The sequence below is a fragment of the Penicillium maclennaniae genome (assembly GCF_028827695.1).
Source record: "Penicillium maclennaniae strain IBT 15551 chromosome Unknown utg000006l:1.0-2513246.0:1.0-2515036.0, whole genome shotgun sequence".
In the NCBI taxonomy this organism is placed as follows: Eukaryota; Fungi; Ascomycota; class Eurotiomycetes; order Eurotiales; family Aspergillaceae; genus Penicillium; species Penicillium maclennaniae.
In genome coordinates, this window is record NW_026623218.1 from 1,259,702 (window position 1) to 1,277,547 (window position 17,846).

Below are 17,846 nucleotides of genomic sequence, written 5' to 3' on the forward strand. Positions count from 1 at the left end.
ATGGTTTGTCGGATGGGAGTGGAGAATCAGAAAGCCAACGCTGGCATAAGGCACCCTGGTCCTCATAATCCTTCCTACTGCGATCTGGGCCATAGCTCAATGATCCTGAGCTCGATGATCCTGAGCTCGAAGAAGAGCTAGTAGAGAGCGAGGAACTAGCTCGCATTGCGTAATTAGTATCGCGTGTGTACCACTAGGTAGGTCAGCTTGCACTGAGCGTATAAGGTGATATTGAACGTCTGAGCACTAAGAAACAGAAAGATTTGCATTGCTTGGAGGAATAAGAAGCATGGGACTGGATAGAGCTTTAATATACGCCCAGTCTAACAAAGAAGTGAGTATGTCCATTTCACAAGTTTTGCTTCGTTCAAAGAAGAGTTCCACTTTCGTCGATTGAGTCACTTTGTTCAGGTTCGCGCTCTTTATTACCCTTCCTTGAAAGAAAGATCGTAGAAAATCGACAATATAGGAGCAGGTGACAGGTCAAACACCTCGATCATGCTGTCATCTGGCAAGTACAAGACACTTCATGAACAAGTCGATAATGTAAGGCCTACAAATGGCCTACAAATCGCTTTTCAACAGTCAATTCCAGGAAGACGAAAAGACTTGAACAGTAGCAAAGAAAACAGTATTCCATTCAAATCAATCGCAGCCAAGGAGTAGAGCAGCAGTGACTACTTGGCACCAGTAATACCTGGCCACACCTTCTGCACGAACTCAGTGAGGTCAGATTTCAATTTCTCGGGCTGCTCGAGGGCCGCGAAATGACCACCCTATCCGATAGCAATTTAGTCAATGTCTCTATCAAAGATACTTAAGTCAACCGTACCTTGTCATGCTGGCCCCAGTAAACCAGGTTTCCGGTGGTCTCCACCCAAGAACGAGGAAGGCGAGCCAGCTCCATGGGGAAGGAAGAGAATCCGAGCGGCTTCTTAATGTACCATCGAGGAGTGTTGGTGGCTGGGATTGGAGGAGGCGGGAAGTTCTGTGAATTTTGTCAGTTGGCTTCTTTTGTTTGTTTTTTGGGAAATGCAATCCATCGATTAGTAGTACAAACCTGGCGATAAGTATAGATCGACCGAGGGAAAGTATTAGTGAGCCAGTACAGTGTAATTGACTCAAGAATATGATCCGGGGGCAGCGGATCGTCTACCCATTCCATGAATTTTTCACCGACCCTGCATATTTTTGTTACCATACTATTTCCAATGTCTTTACCGTCCGTGACCTTACCATGCAAGAAGGGCCATCGGGCTCGATGAAATGACGTGGCCGATGGTGCTGGGTCGAGTCCCATGCTCCGTCGAATAGCCACTGCCCATAATCTTAAAGTTGTTCATTCGCTCGATGCCCTCTCTTTCATAGGCATCCAGAGCATCATCGGTCATCCCATCAGGGCGATTCATGAACGTTACGTTCACTGTTTCGTGTGAGCAAGAATTCAATCTCCTGTAAATACAAAGGCCGATAGCACTCACGATGGACGGCTAAAAGAGAGTTAGTATGTACTAAGAATATGACAAGTGAAGTCGGCTATGCATACCTTTGCAGCTTTCATAGTCGACTGCCAGGGCTCTAGCAATTCGGCTCCCAATGTCTCCACCCTGGGCCACATAACCGCTTTCGAAGCCAATATCTTTCATGAGTTGATCCAGAACGCGAGATATATCCTCAGTAGAAAAGTTTTTGTCAAGCGGAGGGCCAGACGAAAATGTATAGCCTGGTAGTGAGGGAACAATCAGGTGATAAGGCAAAGTACTTGGTGTATACTCATTCTGGAACAGCTCAAGAATGGGGAGGAATTCCAAGAAACTTCCTGGTAAATGTATAAGTCCCCATTCCAAGGCGGGTATAAGGATGTGATCTCACCAGGCCATCCATGGATGAGAAGAATAGGAATCGCATCCTTCCTCTCTGAAAAAAGTCCGACAAAATGAATTGTCATCCCCTCAATCTCCGTCATCCATTGAGGGAAACTATTGATTCGATCCTCGGATGCCTTCCTAAATTGCAGACGTTAATGCCTAGTGGAAGGCGGGGCAAAGCACCTTAAGTCTCCAATACCATTTATAAGAGCGGAGCCACAGCTCTCGCATTGTCACCATCCAGTGCGTTGTGATCCCATAGCGACAGTCCGTTTGCGAGTTCTCGTAGGTAGGCGGAGCAAGCTTGGCCAGCTTGATAAGAGTCTCCATCTCTTTCAGCCGATCCTTGGGGATGGCAACTTCGAAGGGGGGTAGGAGTCACCCTCGCCGTGGAGGGCAGTGTACTAAATGGCTTTGACATGATGGAATTCTTAGAGCTGAGAATTCGAGGGACGCGTGCCGAGTAATAAATACGAAAACCCTGGAGTCCTTTCTCGGCTCTCTAGGCAGAATGAGTGTACAATGCTCCTCGCGGGACCGCTACCTAGTCATGTGCTCGTGCGGGGAACTCGAGTGCGCGCCGATCCTAGACGCGTGAGATCGAAACTGGCTGAGAGACCAAATGGGACAAGGTCTAGACGTGCGATAATATTTTGTCAAACCGGACTTTGCTTAGGCTGAGGCTATAGGCAGCGTTCAATGCAACGATGGTCTATGAAGCACCCATCTTTCCACCTACTCAAGCTTATTATGGCTATACCCCCACATTGAAGATAGCAAAAGAATACAGTATAATGAAGGCACAAAAGCTAGTTTCATCCACATCTATAGTTAACATTTGACATTTGAGTCTCGCGTTGGATTCTCACCGCCCCACTTTCGCTCCATACACATTTTTTTTTGGATCGGCAACCGAATTAAACATCAATCCAGCCTAGGGGCCCAACAGGAACATCGATTGTATTGGCTTCGGGCTCTACGTAACTTCTGGGTCTCGCGTTTGAGCTGCGCAAACCTGAACCAGCCATCTATACCTTGTGACCTTTTAGAAGATCGATCTCGAATTCCCGATCCCCGCCATCATTGTTTGATTCGATATAAATTAGGCTCTAAAGAGCTAACGGCCGCCGACATGGTTGAGCACATGCAGCATCCCAAATCAGCGACAACGGTCTTCTTAAATCAACCCCCGAGCTGCCTCGAATTCTGTCCTGAGATCCCAGACCATTTCGTGGTGGGCACTTATCTCCTATCAGAAACGAAGAAGGACAATGGAGAGATCCAACAGAGCAAGACCGGAAGCGTGCAGCTCTGGAGATTGGACCCAGTCACAAACACATTGTGAGTGTAGATTATTTCATTCCATTCCGAGAACAGAGCACCACTAACAATCACCAGAGCCCAAGTTCAAAGCCTTGCACTACCATACGCCGTCTTCGATCTTCATTTCCATCCTAGAGATAGGAGCAAGTTCTCTATTGCTAGCAGTACAGGAGCAGTTGCACTATTCTGTGTCACCTCTGAATCCACACAGCCAACTATCAGTCATATCTGGACAAAACAAGTCCACGAGGATTCGTCCATCCCAACGCTCTTTCTCGCTTGGACGCCGGAGAACTGGTTCTCTCAGTCCAAAACCGATGGGTTTGCGGTCACCTTCTCCGATAGCCGGACAGCAGTCTTTGGCACGGAAGGCGATCTCACAGAGGTTGACAAGATCACAGAATGGGGTTCATTCGAAGCCAAGCAGATGATCGAGGTCTGGTTCGTTGCGCTGGCTGCCATGCAGGGAGAAACGACCGGAAAGAAAGATATCATTCCTTTCATGTTCACGGGGAATGATTTTGGATCCTTACATACACGCCGTTTCGAACAACATGGGGAGGAATCGCGGGATCTGGAAGAGCCACTTGCGCCGGTATTACTTGAGCATGATGATCGAGCTCGTCATCACACGGCTGGCGTGACGAGTATTCTGCCACTTCCTGTTCCGATGGTAGATGATGCTCCGATTCTGTTGACCGGGAGCTATGATGAGGGTTTGCGGGTCTACCATGCTACTCGACGGGGAGAGGTGCTTGCTGAAGAGGGTCTTGGTGGTGGCGTTTGGCGGCTCCAATTGCTGAACTCGACGGAAACCGACTCTGCTGGTTTAGAGTCCATGGAGAGACGCTTCTTGGTGCTGGCGAGCTGCATGCATGCTGGAACTCGAATCGTGCGAGTGACTCAGACGCAGCAGGGTCCGACTTCGGAGTGGGCTATTGAGGTGCTGGCGGATTTCACGGAGCATGAGAGTATGAACTACGCTAGTGATGTGTGGAAGGGCTCCAACGCCGACGCGCCAAATGCGGCGGAGCTGGTTTGCGTTTCAAGCAGCTTCTACGACCGTCGCGTGTGTGTTTGGAAAGTTCAATTATAGCATGAGACTTAGTTCTTTGAAAGACGCAAGGGCACTAATTGTCTAGGTACGATTGTTGTCATAAATCGTCTAGATTAAACCAGAATGCAATAGCGACAGGTATACTAGTACATCCGCACCCGAGGACCGATACCGAGAAAATGAAAGAGTAACTATTCGTATCCAATAGAGAACCGCAGTGCGGTAATTAAACAATCGTCTCCAATTCCCGAGCGTAGCCCAGTGTATTCTCGATGACCGTGCCACTGGCAACCAGAATGTCTCTCTCAGACCGCGCAGCCGCCTCGGGCTCAACGGGGAAGTGTATCCGTCCATCGCGAAGGATCCAGCCGCGCTGCTGAGCAAACTCGATGACTGCGCCTTCGGACTCCAGGAAGAGGAGGTTCTTGGCGTTCGAAATGGGAAGAGAGGGATAGGCCTTCTCCGAGCAATCGGCGATTTCGCTGCGGATAGTACCAATCAGGACCTAAAAGAGCATAGATTTAGTATCAAGTTGTACAAGAGCTGTACTTCCGGTAAAAGCAGGCGCAAACTCACGTTCGAGAACAGACCAAAGTCCTCCGAAGGCACGCGCTCGGACTTGGTCTCCCGCCACACCTTATCATAGCTTCCCTCCATCAAGTTGCGCTCCAGCTCAACAGGGTACTTAATGTATGGGTTGTCTTCCACACGACCACCCTTCAAGCTGGCCTCTTCCACTAAGCCTTCAAGCACAGTGTGGAAGTTGGCGCTATCACCCATGCTCAATAGCAGCAAAAGGTACAACCCTGTGATCTTGCTACGCTGGCTACTTGACGAGTCCACCTCTGATGAAGTTTGGCCCGGCAAACCGGCATGTCGCTCAAGGTCGTAGAACGGCTGAAGCTGCTGGTAGTACCTTGTGAAGGTCTGCGCGTCGGTCTGTCGAATGGAGGCGAGGGCGCCCAGCTCAAGAATTGTGCGGGCGAGAACAACAAGCTGGGGAGGTGTGGAGGGAGTCGGGATCAGGGCATTTTGTAGGAGAAGGGCGCGCTTGGCTTTGCTGAGGAGATCGTTGGCGGCATCCAGTTGCTTGTGCTCAAGAGCGTTTGTGAGCTGCGGAACGATGGTCTTGAGATCGGCCATGGTGTGGCAATTTGAAATAGAAAGATATGGGAGAGATGATGTAACGCTAAGCAATCAAAGGAAGCCGAATGACTGCACCAGCAAGCAGGAGAATAATGGAATGCCGAGTTGGACGATGAGAGTTGTCGAAGGGCCATGACGGAGCTGCTGTAGGCGGTCACCGTCGCCACACGTGACCCTGACACATTAAACAGAGCTTCTAGCCGGATCGTCGAGCTTCTTCTTAGCTACAACCATTCTACACTAATTCCGTTTAATTCTCAAGAATTCAACTTCACGACGATGGAAAACCTCCATATTACCCATGCGCTGTAGCATTATGGCTCTGGAGAAAGGACCAACTCGGCCAAAGTTTGAAAGATTGGTGTTCCCAGCCCACTAACAGGATCCCATCCTTGCGTAGCATTCCAGCTTGCATAGGGAACATGAGGAGCACTGGCTCCTGTCTGGCTTGTCCCATCGCACCCTCGGGATCCTCCAGTTGTAATGTCTCTGAGCCCAGCCTTACCGATTGCGTACAACCATGGATTGAGGAAACCCATCCGAGGCTTTCCTTGCGCAAGACGGAGAGAGTTCAACTGGGACACTATGCCGGCGAATACAGGTCCCGCAGCACTGAAAATTATCAGCAAATCGTAGATGTCGTCTCATTGGAATCGGCTACCTGGTTCCGCTTATTTTGAGCCATGTTTCATGATCGCGAATGAGAAAGTTCTTGGCCTGGGCGGCGATATCTGGGATTCCTCGGCCCTTTGAATTATACAGATCCTTCCAGTGATCACGGTCCATTCGGTCCAAGAAGCCTTGTACTGCCTGATCCTGGTAAGCGGGTCGAGGGAACAAATCGGAGAATCCACCCCCAGAGAAATCAGCGGCTTCTTCTGGCTTGATCCCATACGTTCCACCGACAGACGTGACAAATGGACAAGATGCTGGAAAACCTGGAATGAATTTGGTTCTCTTGGATCCATCATTGCTCTGACATGAACTTCCTACTCCGGAATCCCCACTGCTGAAGATAACCGACACGCCTCGGGCGCCAAGTTGAGCAAATAGACTACATACTGCACGTGCGTATGATGGAGGCACACTCTGCTCAGATTCTCCGTATGAAGTCGAAAGAACCGCTGGAAGCTGGTCACCTGGTAGATCGATGAGATAGTGCAGCTGTTCCAGAAATGGCTCGTTTCCAGAGTTACTTGCATCTGGCTGATCTGCATCAGGTACAAGAGGAGCCCGACCACCCGTGCTGTAAAAGGTCACCAAGGTACCGCGTGCCATAGCACTAGCGTACTGAATATCCAAGCTTGCCTCGGTGGTCATTTGAGGGGAGTTTTCATCATTGATTCCGCCATTAATGGTGACCACTGTGAATTCCTCTCCTATCTCACCTGTCAGAAACCGGTTTCTGAAGTGATCAAAGTCATTGTGGCGGGCATATTGGTCCAGAAATCCTGAAATACCCAGTCGATTCCATGGAGAAGGTGTTGCTGTGAAGCCATGGAGACCATACAGCTCTCTGAGACAGTCTGGTCTAATCACTGTCCCGCACTCCGCCTTTAGATCCTCTAGCGTGGCGATTATTGGTTGATTGATCGGTAGGGTGCTCAGTGGGACGAGGTGGCCGAATCGCGTTGTTGGTTGAATCAATTGAATGTGAGGGTGTACATTGCTCGGCACAGAGTAGCCAAGAGTTCGAAGAACTGTACTATCCGTGGCTTCGTGATGGTAATTGAAATACTCCGTCTTCATCATACGCTCTGCTTGAGAGACAGGCGCCCTGAAGGTGATCCAATTACCATTTACCTTGGTCTTGCTGGGAGAGACGCGCTCTGAATCTAGCCATGCTAGGATCCGATTCAATACGATCTTGTCCGGTCGCATGATCTTTTCAATCTCTGCTCGTTTCATATACTGTCCATAGTTCCTGTGACCTGGCGTTGAGATATCGATCACATTTTGCTCGAAGTCGGTATGATTTGGCTGATTTATGGCAAGACGGAAGGTTAGGAGGGTCGACGGTAAAGGCTTGCTGCCTCTCAGCCATCCCGATGGCATTTCCTCCAGCCGTTCCACTATTTCATAGCCTTCATTTATTGTTGAGGCCCATTTGGCAAGACAGAGTGTAAGAACCCAGATTTTGAGAACATAGATTGCCACTCCCATGGTGTTTGTTAGTATATTAGAGAGGTGTATAGTGGCCACATTGATAACGGACTGCAATTGAAATCAGGCGATGATGAAGACCTTGGTCACCTTGGCCGGTAACTTGTCAAAGCCCGATCCAATTGCAGATTGAAAATACGACTAAGCTTCTATGAAAGAATTATCAAGGGAGTTGTCGGGTATTGAATGGTGATTGGATGCACTGGAGCTTCTTTTTTCGGATGTCAATAGGTGTCAATAGGTAACATTACCAGATCCATATTACTCCACCATTGGACAGACTGCTCCTGTTAATCTCGAGGCTATAGGATATGGGGATCGAGCACAGGAAGCGCAGGAATGCCTTCAATGTTCACAAACTTCCCCAGCACCCTGGACCGGCTCTGAAGGAGCAGCTGGCTGGTACCCCAAAGGGAGACCATGCAGTTGCAACTTGAAAAATGGCGCACGATTCGTTTCTGTGCCAGGGATGATTCGTAAGAGATCTTCACTCTGGAGATACACGGTTGTGAATGACAAGTGATGGGGTCTTGTCGTCAAATGCCCTAAGAATGGAAACCAAATGGTGAATGCTTACTGACAGGTGTTGACCCACTTCACCGAATCTCTTATCCCATTGCACGCCCTTCCGCCTCACGATCCCCCACGATCGCCCCTCTTATATTTGCCAACATGTCAAACACCTCAATCGTGCTACCGCGCCCGGGCGCGACTATCTCCGGTGAGCCACGGTCTATTCAAGCTCCATCCGAAGCTGCCTTCGTCGCAACTTTCGGGAGCCTTTTGCCCGCTGCATCATATACACAGACCCCCCACGGCAGAGTCGCATATTATGAGCTGTCCCCTTCATCACCCGCGCCTACAGACTGCAAAAACCCAGTCACTCGCGTACTTTTCTTGCACGGTGTACAGACACCTGCGATTGGCCTGCAGCCGTTGGCAAGCGTCTTGTCTTCGCAATTCCCGTATGCTCAATGTGTACTTGTTGATCTGTGGGGTCACGGTCTCACAGAAACACCGCTTCTACCTCACGACGCGACACTATTTCATTCATTGGTAAATTCATTGCTGGAGCTTCTCGGATGGGACAATGCTCACTTTGTGGGTTATTCGTTTGGCGCGTCAACAACGGCCTCTTTTGCGGCTGCCTATCCCGAACGTGTAGCCTCTATGGCGCTTGTTGCGCCTGCTGGTCTAATCCACTCTGCGCAATTCGACGAAGTGCAGAGGAGTTATTTGCGTGGAGGTGAGGACATAGAAGATAGGGCCCGAGAATGGATTGTGGAGTGGCTTGAAGGAGGCAAATTGGTTGTTCCCTCGGATTGGAAGGAGAGGGTCCAACGGGGTGAGGTTGTTGCCGAGGCAGTTCGCGAGTGGCAAACGAAGGAGCACAAAGGGCATACTGCCAGTGTAGTGGGTATTGTCAGAGATGGGGGGGGTTCTGGACAAGCATGCCGATTTCGCTGAGGCAGCAAAGACGAATATTCGGAGTCTATGTGTTCTAGGGGAACTGGATGACTTATGCAGCGTGCAGGACTTGAAGGATATCGGGATGCACAATGTTCATGTTGTCCCTCAAGTGGGCCATGGAGTTGTTCGACAGGAGGTGGCAGAGGTGGCTCGACTCATTGAAGAGTTCTGGAGAACTATCTAGATTTGGAGGCAGTACCCCAGGATAATGTCGATCAATTCGGTGAGATCCGTCAATCACTTCCAATATGATATGGTTTTCATATATTCTGTAAGTACTTTCAATCTTTGCTCAATTGCCTTCAGCTCCATCGGAAGTATAGGATTATGGGCCTATGACTCTCCTTCTACCATTCAACTGCTTCTCAGCATGTCTCCGGTCACCTGCTTTGAAACTTCTCTTAACCCTCTTTTCTCATGTTGCGTCTAAGGAGTGAAGACTTGATCGCCTATTCAGATCGATTTCATTTATTTCAAGGAACGCCTGCAATGTGGCGCCTGTCATTTATGCCGATTCAAGTAAAGTTCGTTAGATGTATGCGTGATAGATATGTTCGAATCCCACCCCTTCTTCTTACTTTTGAAGATTTAATGCTACGAATTCTCTCCCTGCATGACCGAAGGGCTCGTCCTCGGCAATAATCTTATTCCATAAACGCTGATAGATTCCAAAACACATCTATCCAAAACCTCAGCCAGGGCAAAGGTGAGTAGCGTCCATTATCGTTATGTTAGTGCGAATCTAACGCCGTTTTGCGCTAGCTCCATGAGGTGCTCGACATTGTGTCGTTGGACACACTGCTTGATTTGGACGATGAAGAAGACGGATATGAGATCAGCAGGAGTGTGTGCAACTCTATGCTCTCGAGATTGGAAATCAATCTCGAAAATCTAAGAAACTATTTGTATGGAAATCTATCTACCTGTTTCAGCCGCAAAACAGCTGCTGTCCCCGAGTTCCTCCTAGTGGAAATCTTCTCACTTGAACCGCTCTCGTAGAGCCATACTATCAATGTTTGCCATTTGCTGACTTAGTTCTGCTGATATGTTTTCGAGGACGGTACTCGAATATAGAGCAATCTATGCTGTAGCCACATTTAAAAATGACCCCGCTGCTACAATTGGCTTGACAAAGGTTGAAAGAATCGGCCGGACTATACGAACTTATTGCAGTATGTTAGACGGGGATGGACCATACGTCAGTGAGGAGGAAGACTTGAAAGTGATCACCAAAGCGGTTGAGCGTCTCCAGAGCATATCCTCAAGGGTGAGAGGGCTATTGAGGAACACTATGCGCAGCGGCGCAATTAGACGTGCGGTCCGTCAAGGAGTATGGTATTTATCGGCCGGTTATGCCGAAGGTTCAACCAAACCTGATGTACTTTTTGCCAATCCCACAACGCACTGTGAGATTACATGGATTACGCCTGATTTGGGCCAATGTTACCGCCAAAGTCCATGGATATGACGGCATTACAAGATCGACATGTAGGTACAACTTGATGCCTTGGCGCCTAAGTGCTTATCGGATCATCGAAGTTCCGAGTGCCGAGATGCGGGATGATCGACGTCACTGCGTAGCGTGAGTGCGCCCTCACCAGTGAAAGAGAAGGGCTGTTTCTCCACTATCGAAGAAATTAGATCGTGAAGCTGCAGAAGATCCATCCGAGTGCTGTGTTGTCGCCAATTGTTGTGAACTGAGTGGTGCCGTGGAAAGTGTAGCTGTCATCCCCAGATCTTTCCAGACCAAGTGGAGATTGCCGATTGACAGCTTTCGGACCTAGTCCTTGTTAATACATCTGACGATCCTTTCTGAAGTTTTCGGAACTTTCCCCTCTGGAGCAGAAAGAATATCCGACTCCTTGCTTGCTGCTTATTGCTTTCATTGTACCCGAAATTCAATTAAGGAGGTGGCACGATTCGCTGAGTTGGAGTCGACGTCATTGCTACATTCCAGATACCGCGTGATATACTTCCCCAGCTTCCGAGTCCGACTTCACTTTCTTTTCCCCTCTCCTCGATCCCGCGTTCTACCATGGCTGAGCCGGATATCCAGCATATGCGCCGCATGTCGGCGGAGAACCAGACCATCTTGAAGTCGGAGATTCCTTTGAAGGAAAGGTTCTTCCGTTACTTCCAGCATGAAATCACCGGTACGTCTTTCTCCGGTCTTTAAACCATACACGATCGTAGGGAAGGGGAGAACGTGATGGCTAACCCGAGAAATATAGCCCTGCAACAGCAAATGGACAGTCTGGAGGATACATCCCTTGTCGGTGGTGAACGTGCTGATGCAACTGACCACTGCCTGGCCGGCATCGTGCGACTCTCCAACGAAGTCAAGGATGCAGCGAGCTACATCCCAACTTACGACCAACGAGTCTATGCAGAGGTATAAATATAGAACACTTTGGTATCACAACTCCAATGCTCATTATCACAGGCCATCAAAGCCTTGCAGGACAAGTTGAATGAGACCCGCGCTGCCTTCGAACCTCGAGCGAAATTTGCCTTCAAGACGAAGAAGAATGCGTCTGCCATCTCCCTGACCGATGCTGCGACACTGGCAGCGGAAGGCCGTCGTAGCATTCCCGGCTACCGTTCGCCAGGGGCCTCCTCGGTCGGTTCATCCGCGAATCACACTCCGAACTATCCCTCCACCCCTCTGAACGAACCGGACAAGCAACACCAGGAGAGACCGGAACTCGCACCGACGTCATTCCCGGGAATTTCAGTCGGCGAGCACGAGTCGAAGCCTCACTCCGAGGCTAAGCCCGCCTCTGCCTTCGCTGCTACTGGCATTACCTCCGTCTCAGTGAACAATCACGTCGGTTTACACATCATGCTGCCGGCCTCTGGCTCGGTGTCTTCGGTCCTGCGTCCATTACTTCGTTAGAACACTGTATTGTGGACATGTCCATTCCCACGGCTAACAGTAAACCCTTCGCCAGCTTGACTATCAAGGGCGTCGAAGAAAGTCTTTTGATCTGTGGCCAGGTCACTGGCCCCGCACATATCACTGGGGTGGAACACAGCATCCTCGTGGTGTCGTGCCGACAATTCCGCATGCACAATTGCAAAGATGTTGATGTATACCTCAGCTGTTCGAGCAATCCCATCATCGAGGAATGCTCAAATGTCCGGTTTGGCAGGATACCGAAAGCATACGTAAGTGTATCTCTTTCGAACCTTACTTCGACAATTAGCTGATTCTCTCTTCAGGCTTTCCACCACGATCGCCCCGACCACGAAGATCGCTGGAGCCAAGTCGAAGATTTCAAGTGGATCAAGCCTGAGCCCAGTCCCAATTGGAGTCTCCTGGATCCAACCGATGCTATTGCTGAGGAGGTCTGGGCGGAGAATCGTTCCCGGCGGGCCGGGTTGGTCGCTCGATGATATTCTGCATGCCATCAAGTTGATTTAGTAGAGAATCAGCGGTCCTCAGTCCTGTCTGCCATGCGATTGATGAGTTCTCCTCGCCGTGAAAATCAAAATTTATAACATCTCTTAGTCTGACTGTCAAATCAACTCTCTTTCAATCATTTTATGAATCCAATACTATCAAAGTTAAAAAATATAGGTCTTTACCTTAAGTAACACGCTGCGCAGAGACTGACTGGTTACCTCGTGAACTTTGTCACGGAATTAGCGCAGGATGTCACTGAGATCATTGAACATCAAGACGCCGAGGAATCTCCCTATTTCTAGTTTTCCTTTTCTTTGTTTTGTTTTGAAGGTACAATAGGAAATTAAATGACCCAACCACAGATTGAAATCATCTTAGAGTATGGTCCATCTTCCAAAGGTAGACCATACGTTATTTCTCACCCTGGGCCGTGCTCGCTTGAGCTATGTAAAATGGGGCAATTGGCACTGAGACAATCATTTGACAGTTTTGTTATCTGATATGTTCTAACACAGACCACATAGCTGGTCCAGTCAAAACGACCACTGAGCGGGAGATCAAAATTCCACCTTGAAAGCCAGGACCTGATTATCAACATTATATCCAGAGGCATCCTTGTAAGGGAACCTGCCAAAGTTCATATATCCTGGAAGACGTCAGCACAAAACCAATTTCATCAAAAGATCACAGACTCACCGTCCTGAGTAATGAAATCATTATCACTCCAGCTGAACAGGAAATACTCCTTCCGCCCACCAGCAGGCACAAGAGCCAGCGATTCCCACTTCTCATTCAGCAGCCACTGATCCTGTGCACCGCCATTATGGAGTCGGAATTTACCCAGCTCCGAGTTAACATTGAAGTCCAAGAAAGGACAATACTCAGCTGGAGTTATACCGGAATTGAGCACTCCCTCTGAAGAAGCAATTGAGCCAGTCGCGGTATCAAAGTCATCAACTCCTTTCAGATCGGTGGCACGCGCCTTCTTGCTCAATACGGAGAAGACGTCCGCATTTCGGTACACGGATCGACTCTCGTCCTGACCGTGTCCGAAGCCGGAGTCGCGCGCCAGCACTAGGAAGTCACCTGTTGGGAGTTGGTGGATTTCAGACTGCGCGGCGACTTTGTTTGCTTTGCTGGCGTGAGAGGAGGTGTAGTCAAAGTACTTGGGGAGCATTACGACCCATTCGTGGACATACTTGGGGATTCTGCCGGAGATATCATACGCGAGCATGCGGGCCGGTTGTTTGGTTTGCTTGTCCGGTCCGCCCTCCTGGTCGAGAGCGGACTGCATGAGCGCGTAAAGGGTCTTTCCATCTGGGGAGGTGGTCAATCCTTCGAGACCTTGGTTGTTTGCCCGGCCTGTTGTCGTGTCCTCGGGGTTTGGGACTTCCGAGGGGTTGTAAAGAGGCGGCGTGTCCGAGTTGAAGCTGAGGGTTTCATTGCGGCGGGGGAGATAGGCTTGCGGGGGTTGAATTGCTAGCTCCATCTTGCCCTTGGCACTGAACTTGTAAATATATGGGCCGTACTCATCGGAGACCCAAAAGCCGCCATCTCTCGCAAGTGCCAGACCTTCTGCGTCGACTGAGATTCGACGTCCACCTTTTCCGGCGCCGCCAAAGCCGTCTCCTGTGTATGTTGCTACAGGAAGAGGCGGGAAGCCCTTGTAGGAACCGTATCCGGTAATATCAGCATCTAGGCCAGTGGTTGGCTCGCCGTCCGGTCCAGTCAAGAGGATCGTGTCAAGATACTCCAGCTGAATGTTGGGGTCAGAGGGGTGCTCGGGCGTCGCATGAGGAGCTAGCTTGAGCGTGACAGCAATCTTATGGATGCGACTCTGGAAATTGAGAGTACCATTTGTGTTCCTAAGGGGTGATGTCAGTAAAATGTATATTCTCTTCTAAAGAAGTATAGTTGATCTCACCAGCCGCGATCAGGGATGGCCCAAGCCGTGCCATGGTATTTTCCATTCTTCTTGTGCCAGGACGATTGATCAATCGCAACAGAGCTACCAATTCCGCCGATTGTATCTCCGTATTTATCCCTCGCATTGGATGGAATAAATCCATAGCCCGCCAGCCCAGTATACTTGTACGTCGTACCGGCACATGTAGTCTGGTTGACAACATCCGTGGCGGACGCAGCCACAGCTAGGAACGAAACTACCCAAGTCGACTTCATGATGTACATTTTTGCGATTCCTAGCGGGCACTTCGCGCTGCTTTATACAAGCTCTCGACTCCGAAATTGCATGGCCGGATGGTCGGATGAGAGCACAGCGTGCTACACGCTAGACCGAGGGGCCAAGACATCGCACTAGTCAACGTGCGAAAAGTCGCGGTCATCATTCGCCGATCGACATGGCATCGCCAAGATAACTGGCGACTTCGGTTATCAATTGGTGATGTTGTTCATGGAGATCGAAATTACATGCAGGGGAAATCGTCCGTCCTTGCCGACCCGGGTGTTAAGAGCACTTGGTAGCGTTCTGGCGTTCGGCTGCGATCTTGTCTTACTTTTTGTGACACTCGCATTGCTCGTAAACACATTGTTGTTGATATTTTTACGCTAGGTAAAACTGACGGCATTGGGAAAATTACAACTAGTGGGTCCAAGTGGTTTGCAAGGTGGCATACTTTTTCCCATGCAAGCCCAGATCTTGGAAGATAGTCTGATCACCTATAGACGAAATTAGTGACCAGCGGTAATGTGATGGCGCGGGATGACGCGTCTGGTTCTTACCCTGGAGGGCCTCGACACGGTGTTCATTTTCCTGTTCCATGCTCTTCAATTCCTGCCCTGGCTCATGCTCGTGAGCTTCCTTGTTTCCTTCGGCGGTCGTAGCTTTGCCCAGGGAACCTTGTGCCTCGCCAATCATCAAAAACTGTGCATTGGAATATTCAATGAGCTCTGGTTCCAAAGGAATCCATCGGAGATCTCTGAACTTCTCCAGCACTCTACTAAAAAGTTAGATCGACAATTCTATAAATTCCAAGGCATGCTCAGAAGTGACTTACGATGCGGGATACTCAGGTTGCTTCGGTAGCTGCGCAAAGCTTGGACCAGGATACTTCGGATTCTTTGATGAAACAATCCAGGAACCTTGATGGTGGATGCCAAAACTATCCTGGATGTCACCTAGCTCGGCGGGAATTGTCAGCACATAGGCGAGGTGGGAGGCTCGCTTGGTCGACGTGATCGCATAGACGCCCTCGGCATAGGGTCTAGATTCGCCAACGGTACGTTCACCCCGAGTGGCTGTCTCATAAGTCTTGGCCGCGAAGAAGTTTTCTTGCAGATCTTTGATGGTCTGATCAGCCTTCTCCACAAATCCCATCTCTCTTTCGCCGGGCTTGGTGGGGAATTTCTTCTTTGGAAGCATCAGGAGACGACACCGAGCGTTTTTGTCAAGTGGTCTTGGGTCGTGGTCTAGTTCACCACCGAGAGGAGTTGGCCGGAGCACAAAGAAGCTTCGGGCAACATCTTCGAAGCCATGAGGATCTTCGACGTTGACTCTTGGGCGGAAGAAGAAGTAGATTATTCCCTTTTCCAGGATATTTGACGACACGGCATGTTCTCTCTCTTCAGATTTGTGGACCCCCAACTCTGTATCGGCTTCAGGCTTTGTGGTCTCGGCGGCTGGATTGTGAGTTCCGGGAACTGTCTCAGGCTTTGATTCCTCTTTTATCCCTGTTTCCTGGTCGCTGTGAATCGCAGCTTCTTGGACAACTGCGTGCTTCACCTCAGGCTGCTTATCAACAGTAGTCGGAGTCCCCGGAATAAGTGTAGCCTTCGTCTCAGGGGCTTCATCGACTTGACTGGGTGTGACGTCGACAGGCTTTGCCTCCCGTTGGCCCTCATCAATCGTCTCTGTCTTAGGTTGAGAACCATCTTCAGTCGGGGCCTCTCGATTGGTTTTTTCGATCTTCTCTTTCTTGGTTTTAGAATTCTTTTCACTGGAAGCCTTGCGTTTCGATCCAGGGGTTACCCGGTCCGAGGGGTCAATTGAAGAAGTGATAGCCTCCTTCGCCTTCTGGGCGGCCTGACGCGTAGAGGTTCGAGCAGGCATAGCCGACTTTGGCGCCGTTTCTTAGAAAGTTTGAGTGATTAAAGATTGATGTATCGATTGATGGCATCAATATATGGAGAATGAAGAACACGTCCATCCTCGCGCCCCAATTGTGAGAGGCCTGGCGCGTGCTTGACGACTCATGAGATACAAATGACGTCACTTTGATCGTTTATCACGTGTACTCCTTCTCCCTCAAACAATGAGCAAGTGATGAGACTGGAAGATGGTAGTAGAAGTTTCAATCAATATCCATCTCGTCGGTCAGGGTAGGCTCGTTGGGTACGTCGGTACTGTATCCATCGGTCGAGTGTAGATCGGAGCTCGAACTGTCGGTGGAGCCAGTCTCGCGGAAATCGTCGAGAGAGGCCATGCGGGTTTTGGCAGCATCAGCCGATAACTTATGCCTTTTCCGTCGTCGTTTCGGACTGAGTCCCGGTACAGGAATTTGTTGCTCATCGAGCATGGATTTCGCTTTGGTACAAGAAGGCGGGCTTTTGACATGCCCGGATCCGCCAAAGATGGGCGATTTGCGCTTTTGGCCTCTTCCCTGATTTGGAGGTAACTTGACTGTCGGATTGATGTCGGAAGAGCGGCCCATGTCGTCCATCCACTCCGTCAAGTCACGCTGCCATCGTTCGAATGGGTCTGGTAAACACGGTAGTTCGGTCCGTGTAGTGATGGAACCTGGTATATCGTCGGGTTCTTCAATATCGTATGGTTGAAAGATCTCGTTTGCTGTGTCCTCGATGTCTGCAACTTCGGGAGCGCTTGGGATGCCCTCGTGCGTTGGTGTTGAAGGTCCCGAGTCATTCAAACTATGGCCACTAACGTCTGTGGGAGGGTGAGTCGCAGTGTAGGCATTCAAAGTGGGCGGAGACTGCGAACCGTCAGGTGCTTCATGTGATGGGCCGGTGCTTTCCACGTCCTCCATGGAAAGATCTTGTTCGGGATCTTCCATCATGATGAAGTGGGAAAATTGCGGTTGTAGATATCCACGCTTCTGTAGACGTTGGGGTAGCAGATTGCCACATTGAATGTTGCTGCGATTGGAATAATGTGCTGGGTTTATGACTATACAGAAAACGGGAAACTCAAGTAAGAAAACCATTAATCGCCAGAACGGGTCGAGGATTAGATCGAGAGAGTCACCACATATGGGATAAATCATTGGTCTTCCACATGTTTCCAGCGGGGAGAGGTTTCCTTCTCCCAGATCGCCACTCACCTACACTGGTCGACATCCACCCCACCAGATTATAGAGAGCCAAGAGCCTTGTGCCTGTCAACCGCTCCGAGATTCTACCTTGATCATTCATTCATTAGCAATTAAAGAACACCGAT

At 49.7% G+C, this 17,846-nt stretch overlaps 9 protein-coding genes across 9 annotated transcripts; 3 read left to right on the top strand and 6 right to left on the bottom strand.

Annotated features, from left to right (window-relative positions):
* Positions 1–677: 677 nt before the first annotated feature.
* Positions 678–2,198, bottom strand: N7477_006712 (epoxide hydrolase family protein; the record flags this gene model as incomplete). Its single annotated transcript, XM_056968375.1, has 8 exons — positions 678–776; positions 833–988; positions 1,061–1,181; positions 1,237–1,423; positions 1,482–1,490; positions 1,547–1,819; positions 1,873–2,006; positions 2,068–2,198. The coding sequence occupies 8 exons, from the start codon at positions 2,196–2,198 to the stop codon at positions 678–680; spliced, it is 1,110 nt and encodes a 369-aa protein (XP_056821171.1).
* Positions 2,199–3,000: 802 nt separating this feature from the next.
* N7477_006713 (uncharacterized protein) lies at positions 3,001–4,287 on the top strand (the record flags this gene model as incomplete). Its single annotated transcript, XM_056968376.1, has 2 exons — positions 3,001–3,209; positions 3,267–4,287. 2 exons carry the CDS (start codon positions 3,001–3,003, stop codon positions 4,285–4,287), a joined length of 1,230 nt encoding a protein of 409 aa, XP_056821172.1.
* Positions 4,288–4,474: 187 nt separating this feature from the next.
* Positions 4,475–5,391, bottom strand: rpnL (proteasome regulatory particle lid subunit rpnL; the record flags this gene model as incomplete). Its single annotated transcript, XM_056968377.1, has 2 exons — positions 4,475–4,753; positions 4,825–5,391. The coding sequence occupies 2 exons, from the start codon at positions 5,389–5,391 to the stop codon at positions 4,475–4,477; spliced, it is 846 nt and encodes a 281-aa protein (XP_056821173.1).
* A 660-nt stretch (positions 5,392–6,051) lies between these two features.
* On the bottom strand, positions 6,052–7,557 carry N7477_006715 (S53 family peptidase; the record flags this gene model as incomplete). Its single annotated transcript, XM_056968378.1, has 1 exon — positions 6,052–7,557. One exon carries the CDS (start codon positions 7,555–7,557, stop codon positions 6,052–6,054), a length of 1,506 nt encoding a protein of 501 aa, XP_056821174.1.
* Positions 7,558–8,229: 672 nt separating this feature from the next.
* On the top strand, positions 8,230–9,211 carry N7477_006716 (alpha/beta fold hydrolase; the record flags this gene model as incomplete). Its single annotated transcript, XM_056968379.1, has 2 exons — positions 8,230–8,970; positions 9,092–9,211. 2 exons carry the CDS (start codon positions 8,230–8,232, stop codon positions 9,209–9,211), a joined length of 861 nt encoding a protein of 286 aa, XP_056821175.1.
* A 1,851-nt stretch (positions 9,212–11,062) lies between these two features.
* N7477_006717 (putative tubulin-specific chaperone c) lies at positions 11,063–12,512 on the top strand (the record flags this gene model as incomplete). Its single annotated transcript, XM_056968380.1, has 6 exons — positions 11,063–11,180; positions 11,259–11,419; positions 11,471–11,858; positions 11,924–12,195; positions 12,250–12,407; positions 12,455–12,512. 6 exons carry the CDS (start codon positions 11,063–11,065, stop codon positions 12,510–12,512), a joined length of 1,155 nt encoding a protein of 384 aa, XP_056821176.1.
* Positions 12,513–12,990: 478 nt separating this feature from the next.
* On the bottom strand, positions 12,991–14,623 carry N7477_006718 (esterase-like/phytase family protein; the record flags this gene model as incomplete). The annotated part of the gene is made up of 3 exons (XM_056968381.1): positions 12,991–13,079; positions 13,130–14,298; positions 14,358–14,623. The coding sequence occupies 3 exons, from the start codon at positions 14,621–14,623 to the stop codon at positions 12,991–12,993; spliced, it is 1,524 nt and encodes a 507-aa protein (XP_056821177.1).
* A 412-nt stretch (positions 14,624–15,035) lies between these two features.
* On the bottom strand, positions 15,036–16,502 carry N7477_006719 (uncharacterized protein; the record flags this gene model as incomplete). The annotated part of the gene is made up of 3 exons (XM_056968382.1): positions 15,036–15,112; positions 15,176–15,390; positions 15,451–16,502. 3 exons carry the CDS (start codon positions 16,500–16,502, stop codon positions 15,036–15,038), a joined length of 1,344 nt encoding a protein of 447 aa, XP_056821178.1.
* Positions 16,503–16,743: 241 nt separating this feature from the next.
* Positions 16,744–17,466, bottom strand: N7477_006720 (uncharacterized protein; the record flags this gene model as incomplete). The annotated part of the gene is made up of 1 exon (XM_056968383.1): positions 16,744–17,466. The coding sequence occupies one exon, from the start codon at positions 17,464–17,466 to the stop codon at positions 16,744–16,746; it is 723 nt and encodes a 240-aa protein (XP_056821179.1).
* Between the last annotated feature and the right edge of the window lie 380 nt (positions 17,467–17,846).